Source organism: Rhamphochromis sp. 'chilingali' (genome assembly GCF_963969265.1).
Source record: "Rhamphochromis sp. 'chilingali' genome assembly, chromosome: 21".
NCBI lineage: Eukaryota > Metazoa > Chordata > Actinopteri > Cichliformes > Cichlidae > Rhamphochromis > Rhamphochromis sp. 'chilingali'.
This window is the reverse complement of record NC_137949.1, coordinates 21,984,670-21,999,503: the sequence shown is the minus strand read 5'-3', so window position 1 is coordinate 21,999,503 and position 14,834 is coordinate 21,984,670. Positions and strand designations below refer to the sequence as shown.

At 38.8% G+C, this 14,834-nt stretch overlaps 1 protein-coding gene across 1 annotated transcript; it reads right to left on the bottom strand.

The window, feature by feature from the left end:
* Nucleotides 1–9,137: 9,137 nt before the first annotated feature.
* Nucleotides 9,138–11,069, bottom strand: nkx2.9 (NK2 transcription factor related, locus 9). The gene is made up of 2 exons (XM_080871503.1): nucleotides 10,577–11,069; nucleotides 9,138–10,330 (listed from the first exon to the last, which is right to left on the bottom strand). The coding sequence occupies exons 1-2, from the start codon at nucleotides 10,734–10,736 to the stop codon at nucleotides 9,744–9,746; spliced, it is 747 nt and encodes a 248-aa protein (XP_080727629.1). The 5' UTR covers nucleotides 10,737–11,069; the 3' UTR covers nucleotides 9,138–9,743.
* Between the last annotated feature and the right edge of the window lie 3,765 nt (nucleotides 11,070–14,834).

Here is a 14,834-nt window from a genome sequence, read left to right as displayed (position 1 = left end):
TCGGTGCTGGCTTTGGTTTGTTTTAGCTGGGTGCCAGGTTTAAGGCTACCATCAGAGGCGGGGCATCGCCAACAATACAAAACAGCTCTAGCCTCCTTTCGTCGAGCGTAATTTCATTTACAAGACATGTGCTCCCCTCCCACTAACAATAACATAAGCACCGTGCATGATCATAAATGTTCATCCCCGAGACTGCAAGCGGTGTCCGAGCACGCTGCAGCTGCTGCATGTGTGGAGTTTGGGACTTGTTGATGTTGCTGATGAACACGTGGCTGCACCTTGAGATTGCAGTGACCACAATACACTTTATTAACTGTAGTGATGTTTACGAGGGCCTCTTGATGAAAGGAGGCCTATATGGACTTGAGAGTTGGAGAACCACTCCTCAGTTGAACTACTGACTTTTAATGGCCATGAGAGGCCTCCAGTGATTGCAGGATTGTTTGTGTTATGCCTTATCGTACTCAGACATGCAAAAGTGCACTTGCGCGGAGGGAAAATGACTGATACTGATAAGTAAATAAATACACATCCGCGTGTTAAGTGGCTGCGTAAATGATTAACCCCCCTCGTTTTTTTTCTTTTTTTCCTTTTGATATCATTGGACGCAAGGAGCGCATTACCTAAATTCAGATGCACACACTCGTCTAAGAGACCCAGTGAAAAAAATTGAGTCTGGAGTAGGAGAGGCGCTCATGCGAAGTTAACGGCGTTCAAATAGCTACTCTCCTGCAGCACAACGCCAGGTATAGCCCTCAGTAGCATCTTGCCTTAATGCTCAAGGAGGCATTACCGTTTAACCCAATCATATCTCATTTGTAAAATTTTGTATGTTTGTATGAGAAAATATTTTTTAAAAGCCCTGTGGTGCCTCTGAGTTCACTTTTAGGTGGAATTCTCCTCTTCACAAACAATATATATATATATATATATATATATATATATATATATATATATATATATATATATATATATATATATATATATATATATATATATAGTTACTATCATTATCATTATTATTATTATTATTATTATTTAGGATTATTTTAGCTATAAATCAATATCTTACGTGTAGGTTACAAATCCCAAGAATTTATAAAATTACACCGAACAAAACAAATAGGCGAATTAAAATCGATGCAGTAACTTCTACTTACACAGTCTGTGATGCCTTGAGCCTGTGCACACATTAAACAGATAAAACAGCTGATAATGTAGAGGTCTTGTGGGGCGGTCTAACGTCAGGTGCCAGATGCCGCAGAAGTCTGCGCCTGCAGACTCAAACCATCTCACCTACAGGAATTAAGGAAACACAGCGTCTTCTGGTGGCAACCCCGCTTGGCCGTTGCGCTGTGATCTCCTTCACTCCGCTGTGATTCTAAATGTTTTTTTTTTTTTTAATTACATGATATAATATTTGCTTGTTTGTCATAGTAAGAATGGCGCAGTAAAGGCAAAGACCTGCCAAACGGGAGCTAGGGTCAGCGCCGTGAGTGTGTAGCCTGCAGTGGCATACAGATCACTGCCAGTTTGTCACGGGAATCACCAGTTCTGCTATTTTCCTGGCTTGTGAATATTTCACGGCTGCCTGCATGTCCTTGCAGGATAATCTGCGCTCTATTTACAGCCCACTAGTCCAATATAAGGAGTCCCCACAATATACATATCAAAACAATTCAATCCATTCTATTCCAAAACAACCCAATCCAATCTTTAATGAAGCAATATTGTCTTATAGTCCAAGACTAAATGTTACAGCTGCAATAAATTGTTCGGATGATAGCCGCGGTGCGGGTGCATAATCGCAGGCAATTAAAATTACAGCATCTTTCTGCATCCAAGGTAAATCTTGCTTATGCATTCCTTAATTACGGAATTTCGCAAGACATTCTTAATCATCTAAATCAGTACTTTTTTCTTGTTCTGGCACACAGTTATTACGGCCACTTAGTGGCAATTAGTTCAAATGTTCCGACTAATTCCTCACAATAATGAGGACACTTTGAAGTGGCGGGTATGAGGCTACCGAGCCTTTGTTACTGAGGCTTCATGTTGTTAGTTATGAACTGATTGGTGCATGATATACTCAACAGAGCAACTACAGACCTTGAAAAATAAAATGCGGACGATAAAAAGTAAAACGGAAGTTGCTTGCTGTTGTTAATATCAATTAAACCCTTAATTTCTTTTACATTAAAAGATATCCAGAGCAGCAGGAAAATAACAAATGTACCACGTTTAAATGTTATATAAAAATACTGAACTTTGCAAATTAATTTCCAAAAACATCCACACTCGCGTTTTCATCAATTTATCAAGTATACATAAAATAAATCTATCTCTCTTGAAATAATACGACAAATAATAAATACCATGTTATTAAATTAGTGTAATTTGTATTCAAAACCAGCATAGCGTTCAGGCCACTTTACAAAGTTATCTTTGTTAAATGTCAACAGTGTTCTTGTGCCAAAACACTAACCCTGCTGACTCTGGCTTTATCAAAGTGGTCAGATTAGAGGTGCAGCAACTACCTGCTATTGCTCCTGCAGCCTTTGGCTTGCCTGAATACTCTTTTCTTTCGAAACTCCAACTTTTGTTTTCTTGACTAAGCTACATCTCATTCACCTTGTACCCGTAAACAGCCTAAAATAGAAGGATAGAAGAAAAAACAGAGAGAAAAAGTGGGCTGCATGTGTGTGCTTCATCATTTCACGTGAAAGTCCTGACGACCTCGTGAGTCATTTCCTTGTTTCAGCTTCAACTGTGAACTACAGGAGGTCACTAATTAGTAATAACCCTTTATTTCCCCACCTCATAATTTATCCAATCAGCTCACGTCATTCTGAATTTTTGAGATTTATTTTGTAGACGTTGAAAAATCCACTTGGTTCAAATGAGAGGTGTTGTTGGACCCTGTCACACAGCCTATGAGGAAATGCTGAAACATGACGTCACGAGACGAAGCCAATATGATGCCACTAGGGGCAGACATACTGCTGCACCCAATCAGCAGCTTCAAAGTAACGTAGTAGTTGAGTTCCAAAAAGTGAAACCAGTGTTTTTCCAGTGAAGCACGACCCCTAGCGGTCCAGAGGCTCTCTCCATCCAAGCAACGAAAATCACCCTTTAGTGCATTTCTTTCATGACGGGAGTGAGAGGGTTTCCGAAATGATACCGTGTGTTCTTGCGCCATCTGGAGGTTGATGCTTTATTTATTGATAAATACCCACAGATTCATTTTGAGGACATGATAATTCTCGCCACATGAATGTTATGAAAAATAATGCCATTACACAAATTCACAAGTGGGGCAAGCTAGGAAAGCTCTTTAGTGTTTTAACTAAAACTAGACTTTTTGGGATTATCTGTTGAAAGTCACTAACAGTTATTTGATCAGACAGTCTTATATCTGTATGGGTGTAGAGGTGTAGGGCAATGAAGACATTTCATATATTGAAGCTTTTCAGGTTATCATTATTTATCTGAATGTAGTTCTTTTATTGGATCTTATGTTACTTTTTGATTTATTCCTTTATTGTTTAACTTCTAAGTTTTTACATTTCTAGACCTTCTGGCCTGTGTTTGTCTTTTAAGTTTTGTGTTATTGTACAGAACTTTGGTCAGCCCTGTTGTTGTTTTTAAAGGTGCTTTATGGGATGGAATGGGATTTTAAGTCGCACAGACAGAAATATCTGCCTGTATATTTTAGGTTGAGACCAAATGAATACAAGACAACGGGAGCTGTTTAGCCCTAAAGACATTATTATGCAGTGTAAACTTGCAAAACTTAAGGAAGCTCTATCTGCATTTGGACATGAGTAATTTATTGATAGATGTATTTATTTTAGTTTCTTTTTGTTTGTCTTGCTCTATGGTGACATGTATTGAATGACCCCATGCCATATTTGTGTGTATTTTCTCTTTTACCCAAGGAGGGGGTAATATAACGCTAAAGCTTTTCAAATTTAAACTAAATATTTTCACTCTTTGGCCTTTCACACACATACATATATATATACATATATACATATACATGTATGTATATATGGTTACCATGGAAACAGTACGTATATATATATATATATATATATATATATATATATATATATATATATATATATATATATATATATATATATATATATATATATATATATATTTTTTTTTTTTTTTTTTTTAAATATGCCACACTAACCTATATCAGTCAGTCGATTTTTTAAATGTGCAGTATGGAGTATAAAACTGTAAAATGTCTAATGTGATACACAGACTCTGACTGAAGTACAAAAACATCATGGTGAACATCAAGAGAAACATGAAAGTATAAGGAAACTGAGTAGTTTGAACAGGTCAAAGAGAATACAATTAGTTTTTCTGTATATGTTAGAAAAGAACTCAAACTGCGGTAGTTTTGGTTTAGTATTAAATCACCTATGAAAAAGTGCTGGAAAGTCAGATCATTACACAATACCCAAATTCTCACAGTGGGTATAGCAAACTGCAATAAGGGATCTCATGTCTCCCAGCAGAATTTAAATGCAACAAAGTGAGGTTGGTCATGACCCTCAAAACCTGAAAGACCAATATTTTCAATATTTTCAGTGTAGAAGTGTTGTTGCCACATCTGTTTGTTGAGTTACTTCCTCCAACAAGCAATCAAATCCTTGCCATTAGATACAATCTGGACTGAACGCAAAGGCGAAAATGGTGGCATGTGGAACTGAGGAAGGTGCACTGTGAATACCATGAAGAGCAACTGAACCCTCTTATGTCCTGAGCTTATCAACAAAGGATCAAAGAAGGGTCGTTCCCACCTGAGGACCCAGTATTTGATGCACCTACTAATCCATTCTTATTTCCAACATTACGAGTATCATCATCAGATCATATTAGCTGTAAAACTACATTCACATTTCTTTAAGTACTTAAATGTAGCACTACTTCACTTGAGTCATGTTATTGGACTTCACCTTTCTACTTCAGAGAAAAAAATACTATACTTATAATCTGTGAGTTAGTTACACTGAACATTAAAATGACTAAAGGTGTAATAATAAAGTAATAATAAATCTTCTGTATTAATTTTGATACTGGGAGGATTAAGAGGATATTCCTTTACTTCTACTTTATATTGGACTTGAGTATCTTTTGAATACAGTATTCTTACAGATAAGCATCTCAAAAACTTCTCAGCCTCAAATACCATTAAATTCTGAGGTACTGATGTGTTATCCAGTTTATTACAATTAAATGATCGCTGATCTGGTTTATTGATTTAAATCAGGATATATCTTAGTTATTATTGAATTTCTGTAATCCATGCCATCTCGCATGTTTCAGGACTAAACATGACTGTATTTTTATCATAGCTGATAACGTGATTATCAAATGTTTCATTTACCGTTTAACCAAAAGTCTTTCATTATAAAGTAAGAGGAACATTATCGATATGCTAATATCAATAATCTTTAGGGACTTTTTCAGCTTTGACTGCAATTATTTATATTTGTCATTGGTTGTAGCAATAACAGCTAGAGCCTATCCCTGCTGTCACTGGGAGAAGGGTGAGGTACACCCAGGATATAGGCTACATCAGTCTAGCCTGCATTTTTAGGACTGAGGGGGGAGGCTGGAGTACCCGGAGAGATCCCATGCAGGCACCAGATAAAAATGTAGACTCCACACAGAAAAACCCCAGTCAGCTAAGTGCAAACCAGGAGGTGATAGCCACTGTAGAAATAAGCTAATGCTCTCTTTTTCATTTACTTATTTTACTCCTGCTTAAAATATAACTTCACATTAGTCTTTCAGATGTAAAAGGATTTAAACATAGTGGACATGCCGATGTAATGCTTTTCTCACTTTATGTAGTGTTGAGTGAGAAAAGCTTTACATCTATATCTGCTCAAATTATTTTTTTGCTCAAAGGGGTGAACAAAGCACATTAGAAGATGGTGCCCCACTCAGAGGTAAAGGCATGCTCAAAAGCTAGGGGCAAAACACTGAGACCCCTGGGAGGGCTGACTGCTAAACCTTGATGTTACTCCATTCTAAAAAACAAAACAGCTAAGCTACAGCAAAGCAAACTCAGAAGTCAATATATTCTTGCATGAAGAACACAACAAACCAGAAGAGGAGCAACAGTGAAACTAACTTATGAGTTTTGTGTGGAGGCAGAGCAGGACTGGGACAAAAAATCAGCCTGGGAATTTTGAGCCCACCGGGTATTATAGGAAAAGCCATAAAGCCTTTGAATGAAAACAGTGATGTACACTGTCTTGTTGGTATATATGTATCGATCTAATAAACTTAAACTTACGACATCCTCCCGATTCTGGTATTTTAAACAGTATTTAGCAGAAATATTAAACAACAAAATAAGGGAACCACCCCGCACCCTCCGCTTCATGATGCTTAATCGACGTAATAGACTTTAATTTAATGCATGTGTAAAACAAATGCACAGACACCTTTTTTTTTGGTTCTTTCTTCTTTTTTTCTTTTTTTTACAATAATTAAATAGATTCAACATCGATCGTGGCTCAAGAGTTGGGAGTTCGCCTTGTAATCGGAAGGTTGCCGGTTCGAGCCCCGGCTTGGACAGTCTCTGTCGTTGTGTCCTTGGGCAAGACACTTCACCCGTTGCCTACTGGTGGTGGTCAGAGGGCCCGGTGGCGCCAGTGTCCGGCAGCCTCGTCTCTGTCAGTGTACCCCAGGGTGGCTGTGGCTACAATGTAGCTGCCATCACCAGTGTGTGAATGTGTGCGTGAATGGGTGGATGACTGGATATGTAAAAGCGCTTTGGGGTCCTTAGGGACTAGTAAAGCGCTATATAAATACAGGCCATTTACCATTCTTCAACAGAATTGCAGATTGCACAGATGATACCTTCCCAAAGGAAAAAGTACTATGGCTTAGGATGTATATTAGATTTAATAGTTACTATATACAATAATGGATTTTTATACATTTAAGATTAACATTTTGGTTGTAAGATTCAGATAATCATTTATTAAAAGCTAGACATTTTAAATGAGAATAAGAAAGAAAGGTATTTCATTGTGACCCCCTTTCCCTGTTAATGCCCTACCTGGCCCCCTGGCAAAGCTTTGCTAGATCCGCCCCTGCACAGTTACCAGCTGTCAGCTACTTAGAAAAGGATCCTGGTGTTATTTGTCTCTCAGAAACAGTTCATAACTTCCCGTCAACTCATTCATGTCACCTAAAAGGTAAACATGTTTCTACATCACCTGTTCAGCTCTGATGATTCAGTAAGGACATCCCCTGGTTTCATCTTCATGTTTCCCTCTCACCACATATCCAAACCGATATCATGACCAGCAGCTTTTACAGCTGTGGCTCCAGCAAACATCAGCTGATACTAGAAAGAAATGCTAAATAAATTCTAATCGCATTCATTTTCATCTCAATACGGAACTTTAAAGTTCGACCTCATTGGCTGTAATTTGCCCAGGCCAGAGTCGATCATGACCAGTTGGCCAGTCCACCACCTTTCAAACAAAAAACATCGGCCCATAAAAATGAAAAATCATCATAGGCCCACCGGGCAATTGCCCAGTATGCCCGATGGCCAGTCCGGCTTTTTGACTTTGATTTGTAGGTTTGTAGTATAGAAAGCAAACAAAATAACATCTGACAAAATAACCGTAAAGGCCGGTTTGGGGTTAAAATGTTTGGTCTTAATGTTTTCTCTACAAATAAATATAAGATTTTACATTTTTAAAAAACAGTTTGAAAAGGTGGCAATATTTGGTGAGCATCTTTACAACAATTTAAAACTCCTCCATGTGGCCTTAGCATGGACCTTATAGCTCCTTATAACTTTCCTGGAGGGGCCCCAGTGCAGGCCAGTGAGTAAAACTATAGGATGGGCATGTATTAGCCTGCCCATCCTTTTCAGGCAATTCTTCTGACCAACTTAAAAAACCAATGGCAACCTCTAAAAAGCCTGTCTTTGTCACCCTTAAACCCCAAGATGCTTTAAAACACCATTGTGCAGTTAAACCTCATAAATTTGTCGCAGGGACTGATTAAACATCACGGGAATTGAAACACTAAAGATTTTGTCTCGGTCCCTTTTGGATGAGGGACAATGGTCCATTCACAGAGAGACACCCAAACAAAAAGAGCATTTAAGGAGAGATGCAGCGAGCTGAGGGGTTCGGCCAGTCCCCTCCATATGTGATACAAGGTGGCCCCAGTGATGCGGACAAAGGGCCAGGTGACAGTGACGATGGGCTGCAGGGTCACAGGACGAGCAAACAACATTATAGGGGGCGTGAAAGCAGAAGACCCCCCTCATCACTGATGAAAAACTGACATGATTTTAAACACTGAGGCATATTTTTCAAGATAAGCATGAGTGGACCTGCTTTCTTGAGGTGGCACAGCAATGTTAAAAAATAGTCACGTATGTATTATATTTAGGATAAGCTATAATATTACAAGTAACATTGTAGTGAATGTTTTTGTATTATTCTCGAGGATTGGTTTAAACTGTTGCCTGAATGCAGACACACAAAAACCCAAATGTGTTGTGTTTATACTAGAAAACAACAGTAAGAGCTCATTTTGCCTTTTTAAATCATTTGTAAATTAGAACAGTTCAATTGTGGAATAAATATTACATTTCTGTATGAGAAGTGAAAAAGGGTTGATGATTTGCCTTCAGTTACTGCTATGCCCCTCAAAAATCACATCATCATCATAATCACACACACACACACACACACACACACACACACACACACACACACACACACACACACACACACACACACACACACACACACACACACACACACACACCAAGATTTCCAGATAAAGTTAGCTATATTAAGACCACTTTCCTCAGAATAACAAAAGTTAATTGTATAAGGGAAAAGCAGCTCTTAGTCCCAGACAACAACAGCGTGCTGTAGAGGGACAGGCCTTAATGTTTACTGGCTATTCTTATGCCAAACCTAGTCTGTTCAGATGTGATGTTTGCTCAGCTTTTGGGTGCAAAATTCGTTTTTAACATTATAAAAGCTCCCTGGGGCCTCTGTCAAGACCTGCTACATTTTTTTAGATAAAAAAAAAATAAATCTTTTTTTCTTTTAAGGTTGTTTTTATTTTAGAACTTCACATAAATCTTTACACAAAACCTTTTGTAGGAAAACGAAAACCTTTTATCTTTAGCTTAGTCTTTAGAAATGCATGCACAGGGTACACGCTTTTGGGGCCAACACATAAAAAAAGAAAGAAAGAAAGAAAGAAAGAAAGCACATTACATTGTCAAAATATACAAAATATGAAGAATTTTATTAATAATTTTGTTCACAGAAAGACAGTTAAATCTTTAAAAAAGTATCCTTAAAACCAACAAATGGCATATTCTCCCTTCATACTTATATAGCGGCTTTGCCCCTATTCTCCTATCCTGTTCTACCGCCTAATGCAGCTACTGGAACTCAATTATCAAGTCATTTATGTAAATATTACATTTAAAAAGGCTTAAAAATCACACGAATACACCTCGGTAATTAAAAATCTAAAGGCTACAGCAATGAGCCATTTAAGAGAAAACAACATTTAAAATTTCCGCATACGTGCGTAAATAATGTGCAAAATATAATTCGTTCTATAGAAAAAAATCTAAACGTTTAAGTTGCTCGAACATTTACAAAACATTCAGAAAACATTTGATGCCGTTCTAAATGAGTTAAACGAGACCTTTACTTGAAAGAATTAAGATGAACCGAATCACTCCAAAAGTCTCTCCAGGCGAAGCTGGAGGCCGCCGCCACTGCCGGAAAGTGTTGGTGGTACCTTGGAGGAAGAGCAATGGATGGATGGATGGATGATGGATGCTGAAGAGATGTGTAAGCTAAAGGGAAGGGCACCGGCTGAGATGACGGAGGTAAACACCCAAATTTCTCAGAGTCAAGTAAGCATGTGTGAAAGGGTTTCCCGTCTCGGACCAGGATCGGAACAACGACTCTGCGCAACACCGGCGGCTGCGGGATTTCTACGTCCTGCAGTGTTCCTTCTGCTCGACCTCGCTTCATCTTGTAGCGGTGGTTCTGAAACCAGATCTTCACCTGGGTTGGAGTCAGGCTCAGCAGCCGTGCCAGCTGTTCTCTCTCCGGACCCGACAGGTAGCGCTGCTGGCGGAAGCGCCTTTCCAGCTCAAGGGTCTGGGCCTTGGAGAACAAAACGCGGCGTTTCTTGCTCTTCTTGCTCTGCTCAGGCTCTGAATCGAGGGACGGGTCATCGGGCTTAGTTGAGTCAGGAGAGGCCTCGAAATTGCAATCGTCAGAAGCTGTAGAAAAAAAACAGCAAGTTAGAATAAGCATTTTTAAACTGATGTGTCTATCTATCTATCTATCTATCTATCTATCTATCTATCTATCTATCTATCTATCTATCTATCTATCTATCATTTTGAGAAAGCAAATTGTTAAAACATTTCAGGGTAGTCTTAGTTTTTTCTCCCCTTGTTTTTAAATGCGGGTTGTTTTTAAAATTCATTATCACCCATCTCTCATGGCTTTAAACGCCCACTTACACATGCAAAGGCTCCGCTCGCAGTCGATCCATGAGCTGTAGGGTGAGCTGGAAGAGCAAGAGGAGTAAATCGGGGAAGACCGCTTTGCTGCATCCGCATCCTGCTCAGGCAAATCCAGGATGCTCCTTACGGAAAAACTGAACTTGGTCGGTGCAGCCATCCTTTCCTTGCATGCACTCTGGGTTTGTTCTGGCCGATAAGAAGCAAGCACTCAAACCAAATCTATCAAAAAAAAAAAGTCCACTTCACGCACTGTCCAAACACCAGTGTGCGCGCTGGCCTCCGTATTTACACAAACAGCACTTCATAAGCTGCAAACACAAGGGGCTCGCTTATAAATAGCCTCCTCCTCTGCTGAGTACCTGAATAGCTCGAGTGCTGACACCCAATGATGGTTAGGTGTGAACTGAGAAAAAAAATCCTCAGAGCTTCAAGAATGAGCGAAGGAAACACTCGTCATCATTACCGATTCGTCCCGTATCGTCAAACTGGGAAACAGATAATGGTAATTGTTGGAGCTGAATCACATCTTGGGTGGCAACTGACAACAGAGCCCATCCCATCCCCCCCACACACCCCCTCTCTCTCTCCTACACCTCGCCTCCCTCCTCCCTCTTTTTTGCCCAAACAACTTGTCCAATATTTGCATACAAAGTGAGCAATTAGTGTGATGCCTGCCAGTTGGTTTAACTAATACGCCTCTAATGGGCGTATTAATTGCAGACGTGAGAAGTCTTGACGTTTATGGACGGCGGAGGATCTCCAGACTTTTTTTCCGAAACGTCCTTTTTGGACTAGATGATTTATTATCATGTTTAATTTTTGGGCAAACAGAAATGTTAAAACTTGGTTTGGAAGATATGATTTGAAATAAGGGTGTTATATTATTGACAAATATTTTTTTAAGGTATTTGTATTTTATCGTGTTTAGAACTGCTAATATAATAGCGATAACTGTAACCCAACAGCAGATTTTTACCTAACTTTAACACGAAAATAAGCCTGGGGGATTTTCTGATAAATTGCTGCAGTGGTTGGTCAATTTGTTACCCTTGTGCTAGCCTATAAAGCACATTAATTGCAAAGCGTGAATCCAGTCTCATGTCAACACGATGTTGGTGGTGGTGGTGGTGGGGGTGCTTTTCCTCCTCCCTACTTCTAGTAACTGATATTGATATCCACCCTCAGCCACTTCACCAAGGTGCACGAGGGCCGAGGAGGAGAGTAGTGGTAGACATGCCTCCCCAGTCGTCCTGGGTGGTCGAACGAGGGGGAACACAAATACATGCCAACCAGAGAAGGGGAACAAAGGGGGAAAATGTAGCCCCGCGTCCGAGACCCGTTGGAAGCATTTGTTCCAGTCAAGATTTTGCATTTGTTCAGTCCAGCAATAATGCCTGATTGACGCCCCGGCACAATGTCCTTTAACTTAGCAAGATAAATCCGAGCTTGTTCTGTGTTGTCATGGTTTTGAATGGAGCTGAATAGGATCTGGGACACTATCTACTGCTCTGCGTCTACTGCCACCAAGTCTATAGCTCAAAGCAATATTCAGGACTTGTTAAATTCCATTTAGATTTCCGAGTTCAAAAAAAGTCGCTGACCTGTATTATTACTCCGCCAAAATGCTCTGAAATCCACCTTTACCTGTCGTTTTACACTGTTTTTACGCACACGTAATCTCGTCCATGAAAACCAAACAGTGTTAAGTAACCTTTAAGTGTTTACATCACGCACAAACGTCTTAAAAGACGCACTCCTCCCGAAGCACATTTTGTGTGTACACATCGGCCTCCCAGTGGTTGACAAACAGCAGAGGATTACAGTACTGCAGGTTAGCTGGAGTGGGTAGTTTACAGAGGGCACTCGATTGGAGAGCAAAAACACCCAAAAGCAAAGAAAAGTCATGTCCAAAGAGCGGGAATTTCTTTGACCCAGCAGCCCCTTAATCTATTTAACACCCGCGGGCTTCAGCCAGAGTGGGCTCTCTGCATCTCCCAAGAGCTCTCCACTGCCAAATATTTACTCTGTTGTTCAGCTCTCCATTCCCAATCCCTCCTCAGCCAAATGGAGATTTTTCTCTCATGGTTCTAGTCAGCAGCTGAACTGACAGCTTCCCTAGAGCTTTCCCTAGAAGTTCGACGAAGAGACCTCTTTCTGTTTTCCACCCTGCAATCATATATATATATATATATATATATATATATATATATATATATATATATATATATATATATATATATATATATATATATATATATATATATATATAGTGACTGTAGAAAGCAACATTTAACATATTTAACATATGCAATGATAATTTTTTGTAAATAACTGTAGTTTTTTTTAAGAAAGCTTAGAGGTTATTCCTCCAGTCAGAAAACGTTTAAGCTTTTAAAATGAATGTTTAATGAAGTCTGTTCCAAATAACATTCTCAAGTCATTTAATCAGTATTTGGTTTATAAGCTCATTTTAAAAAAAGAAATCGACAGAGTGCAAGTAAGACTGTCCTAACCCGGAATATTAGATTTTATAGGATTAATTCACAGACCTGAGTTCATGGATTTGCATTCACAGTGCTTAACTTGAGATATCACTTAATTATGTAAAATTACATTCCTATCCGCACTAAATCCTTAAGACAGAATTTTTGGACTGTACTTTCATGAACTACTAACAAGAAAGTTTAAAGCAAACAAAATCTCAGCAGTAAAAATCTGGAGTTAGTTTGGAATCAGCAATCTTTTTATTCCGACTCACTCCAAACTCATGCCACAGCATCAATAAACCAACTGCTGACATATATGTATTATATTTGTGTCTAAAGCTGTCGCATCGGAGTAAAAGACAAAAACTGCTGAAAAAAAACAACAACATTTATCTGATTTCAGTCTGACTGATTATTTAACACCTATGGCAACAATGGTTCCTCTGTTACTTCTCAGTTTAGTGTGGTGTCTCAGCGTAACATCACGCTCCAGCAGCTGCACCTGCTGCTGATGTCCTCTCCTGTAAATACCATTAGCATTTTGGACAGGGGCTGTGGGGGATAATTACTTGGCAGCCACATCGCTCGCGCTGCAGTAAACTGGAGTCTTGTGAGGCTGCTTGACCGTACAGCAGCTGTATGTTTGTACTCGGTGAAAGTGTGTCAAAAAGTATTGTTTTTAAAGACAATAAACCAGTGTGTGTCAAAGACGTTTTTATAAAAAGGAGTTACAAAACTCCTGAAGAAACTAAAAATATACAAGAAAGTATTCTAAAAATAAATAAATAAATAAATAATAAAAATAAAACAAATCCAGGGGAGGCAAAAATATTTGAGAGCACCCTGAATTTCAAACTGACGATTTTAGTGGAAAATAAATCACCTTTAGAAATAAGAATGAAGTGGAGACAGAAACACCAAGAAAAAATGAAGTTAAAAGCTAAATATTCATCTTGATCATTTAATAAAGTTAGCACTGATCATTTATTGACCACTGAAAAGAAACAAACACACCTGTCAGTGCAGTCCTGATAGATACTTTAGCAAACTCAGAATAACAGTTTATGTTCGGTGCAAAGCATGATCAATATACACCTTTTGAAGTCAAGTTGATGGAGAGACCCACATTTATAAATATTTACAAATTAATTGATATATAGCTGAGCTCTTGTCCTGATTATGACAAGACCGATATACAATAAATGACTAATTGTAATCGTTCTATTGACTTCTGATGGCATTAAAAGCAGACATGTATAAATGGATCCATATGCATTCAGAGATGATTTAAAATCTACAACATTAATAACACGAGTGTTCTGTCACCAAAATGCTTTCAGGCAAGAAAATTCAATTTCACACAATTTCATTGTTCATTTAAGAGAAACAGCATTACTAAAAACAAACAAACAGACCAAGTAAAGTCTTTTTCATTCATGCTTTTACATACGCTTACTTTCGACTGCATGATGTATATTTTTAAAGCCTTCTGAGTGTTGTAGATGCATCTGACATGTGTGATACTTGGTTGCCCTCTGCAGGATTCACATTAAAACTGAGAGGCAGACTCGTCTTAGCATTTTTCAACCAATCACAAGCTGTGGGAGGAGTTTATTTCACTAGTCTTTAAGTTCTTTTGAGCTTAATGTAGCCCCAGCACCCTTAGTATCCCTGCGCCAACTTATACAGGCAAACAGATATGACAGCTCTGCAGTGTCTAATGTTTTCATCTATTTTTACTAATTCTTTGTTTCCTGAAGGGCTTCAGC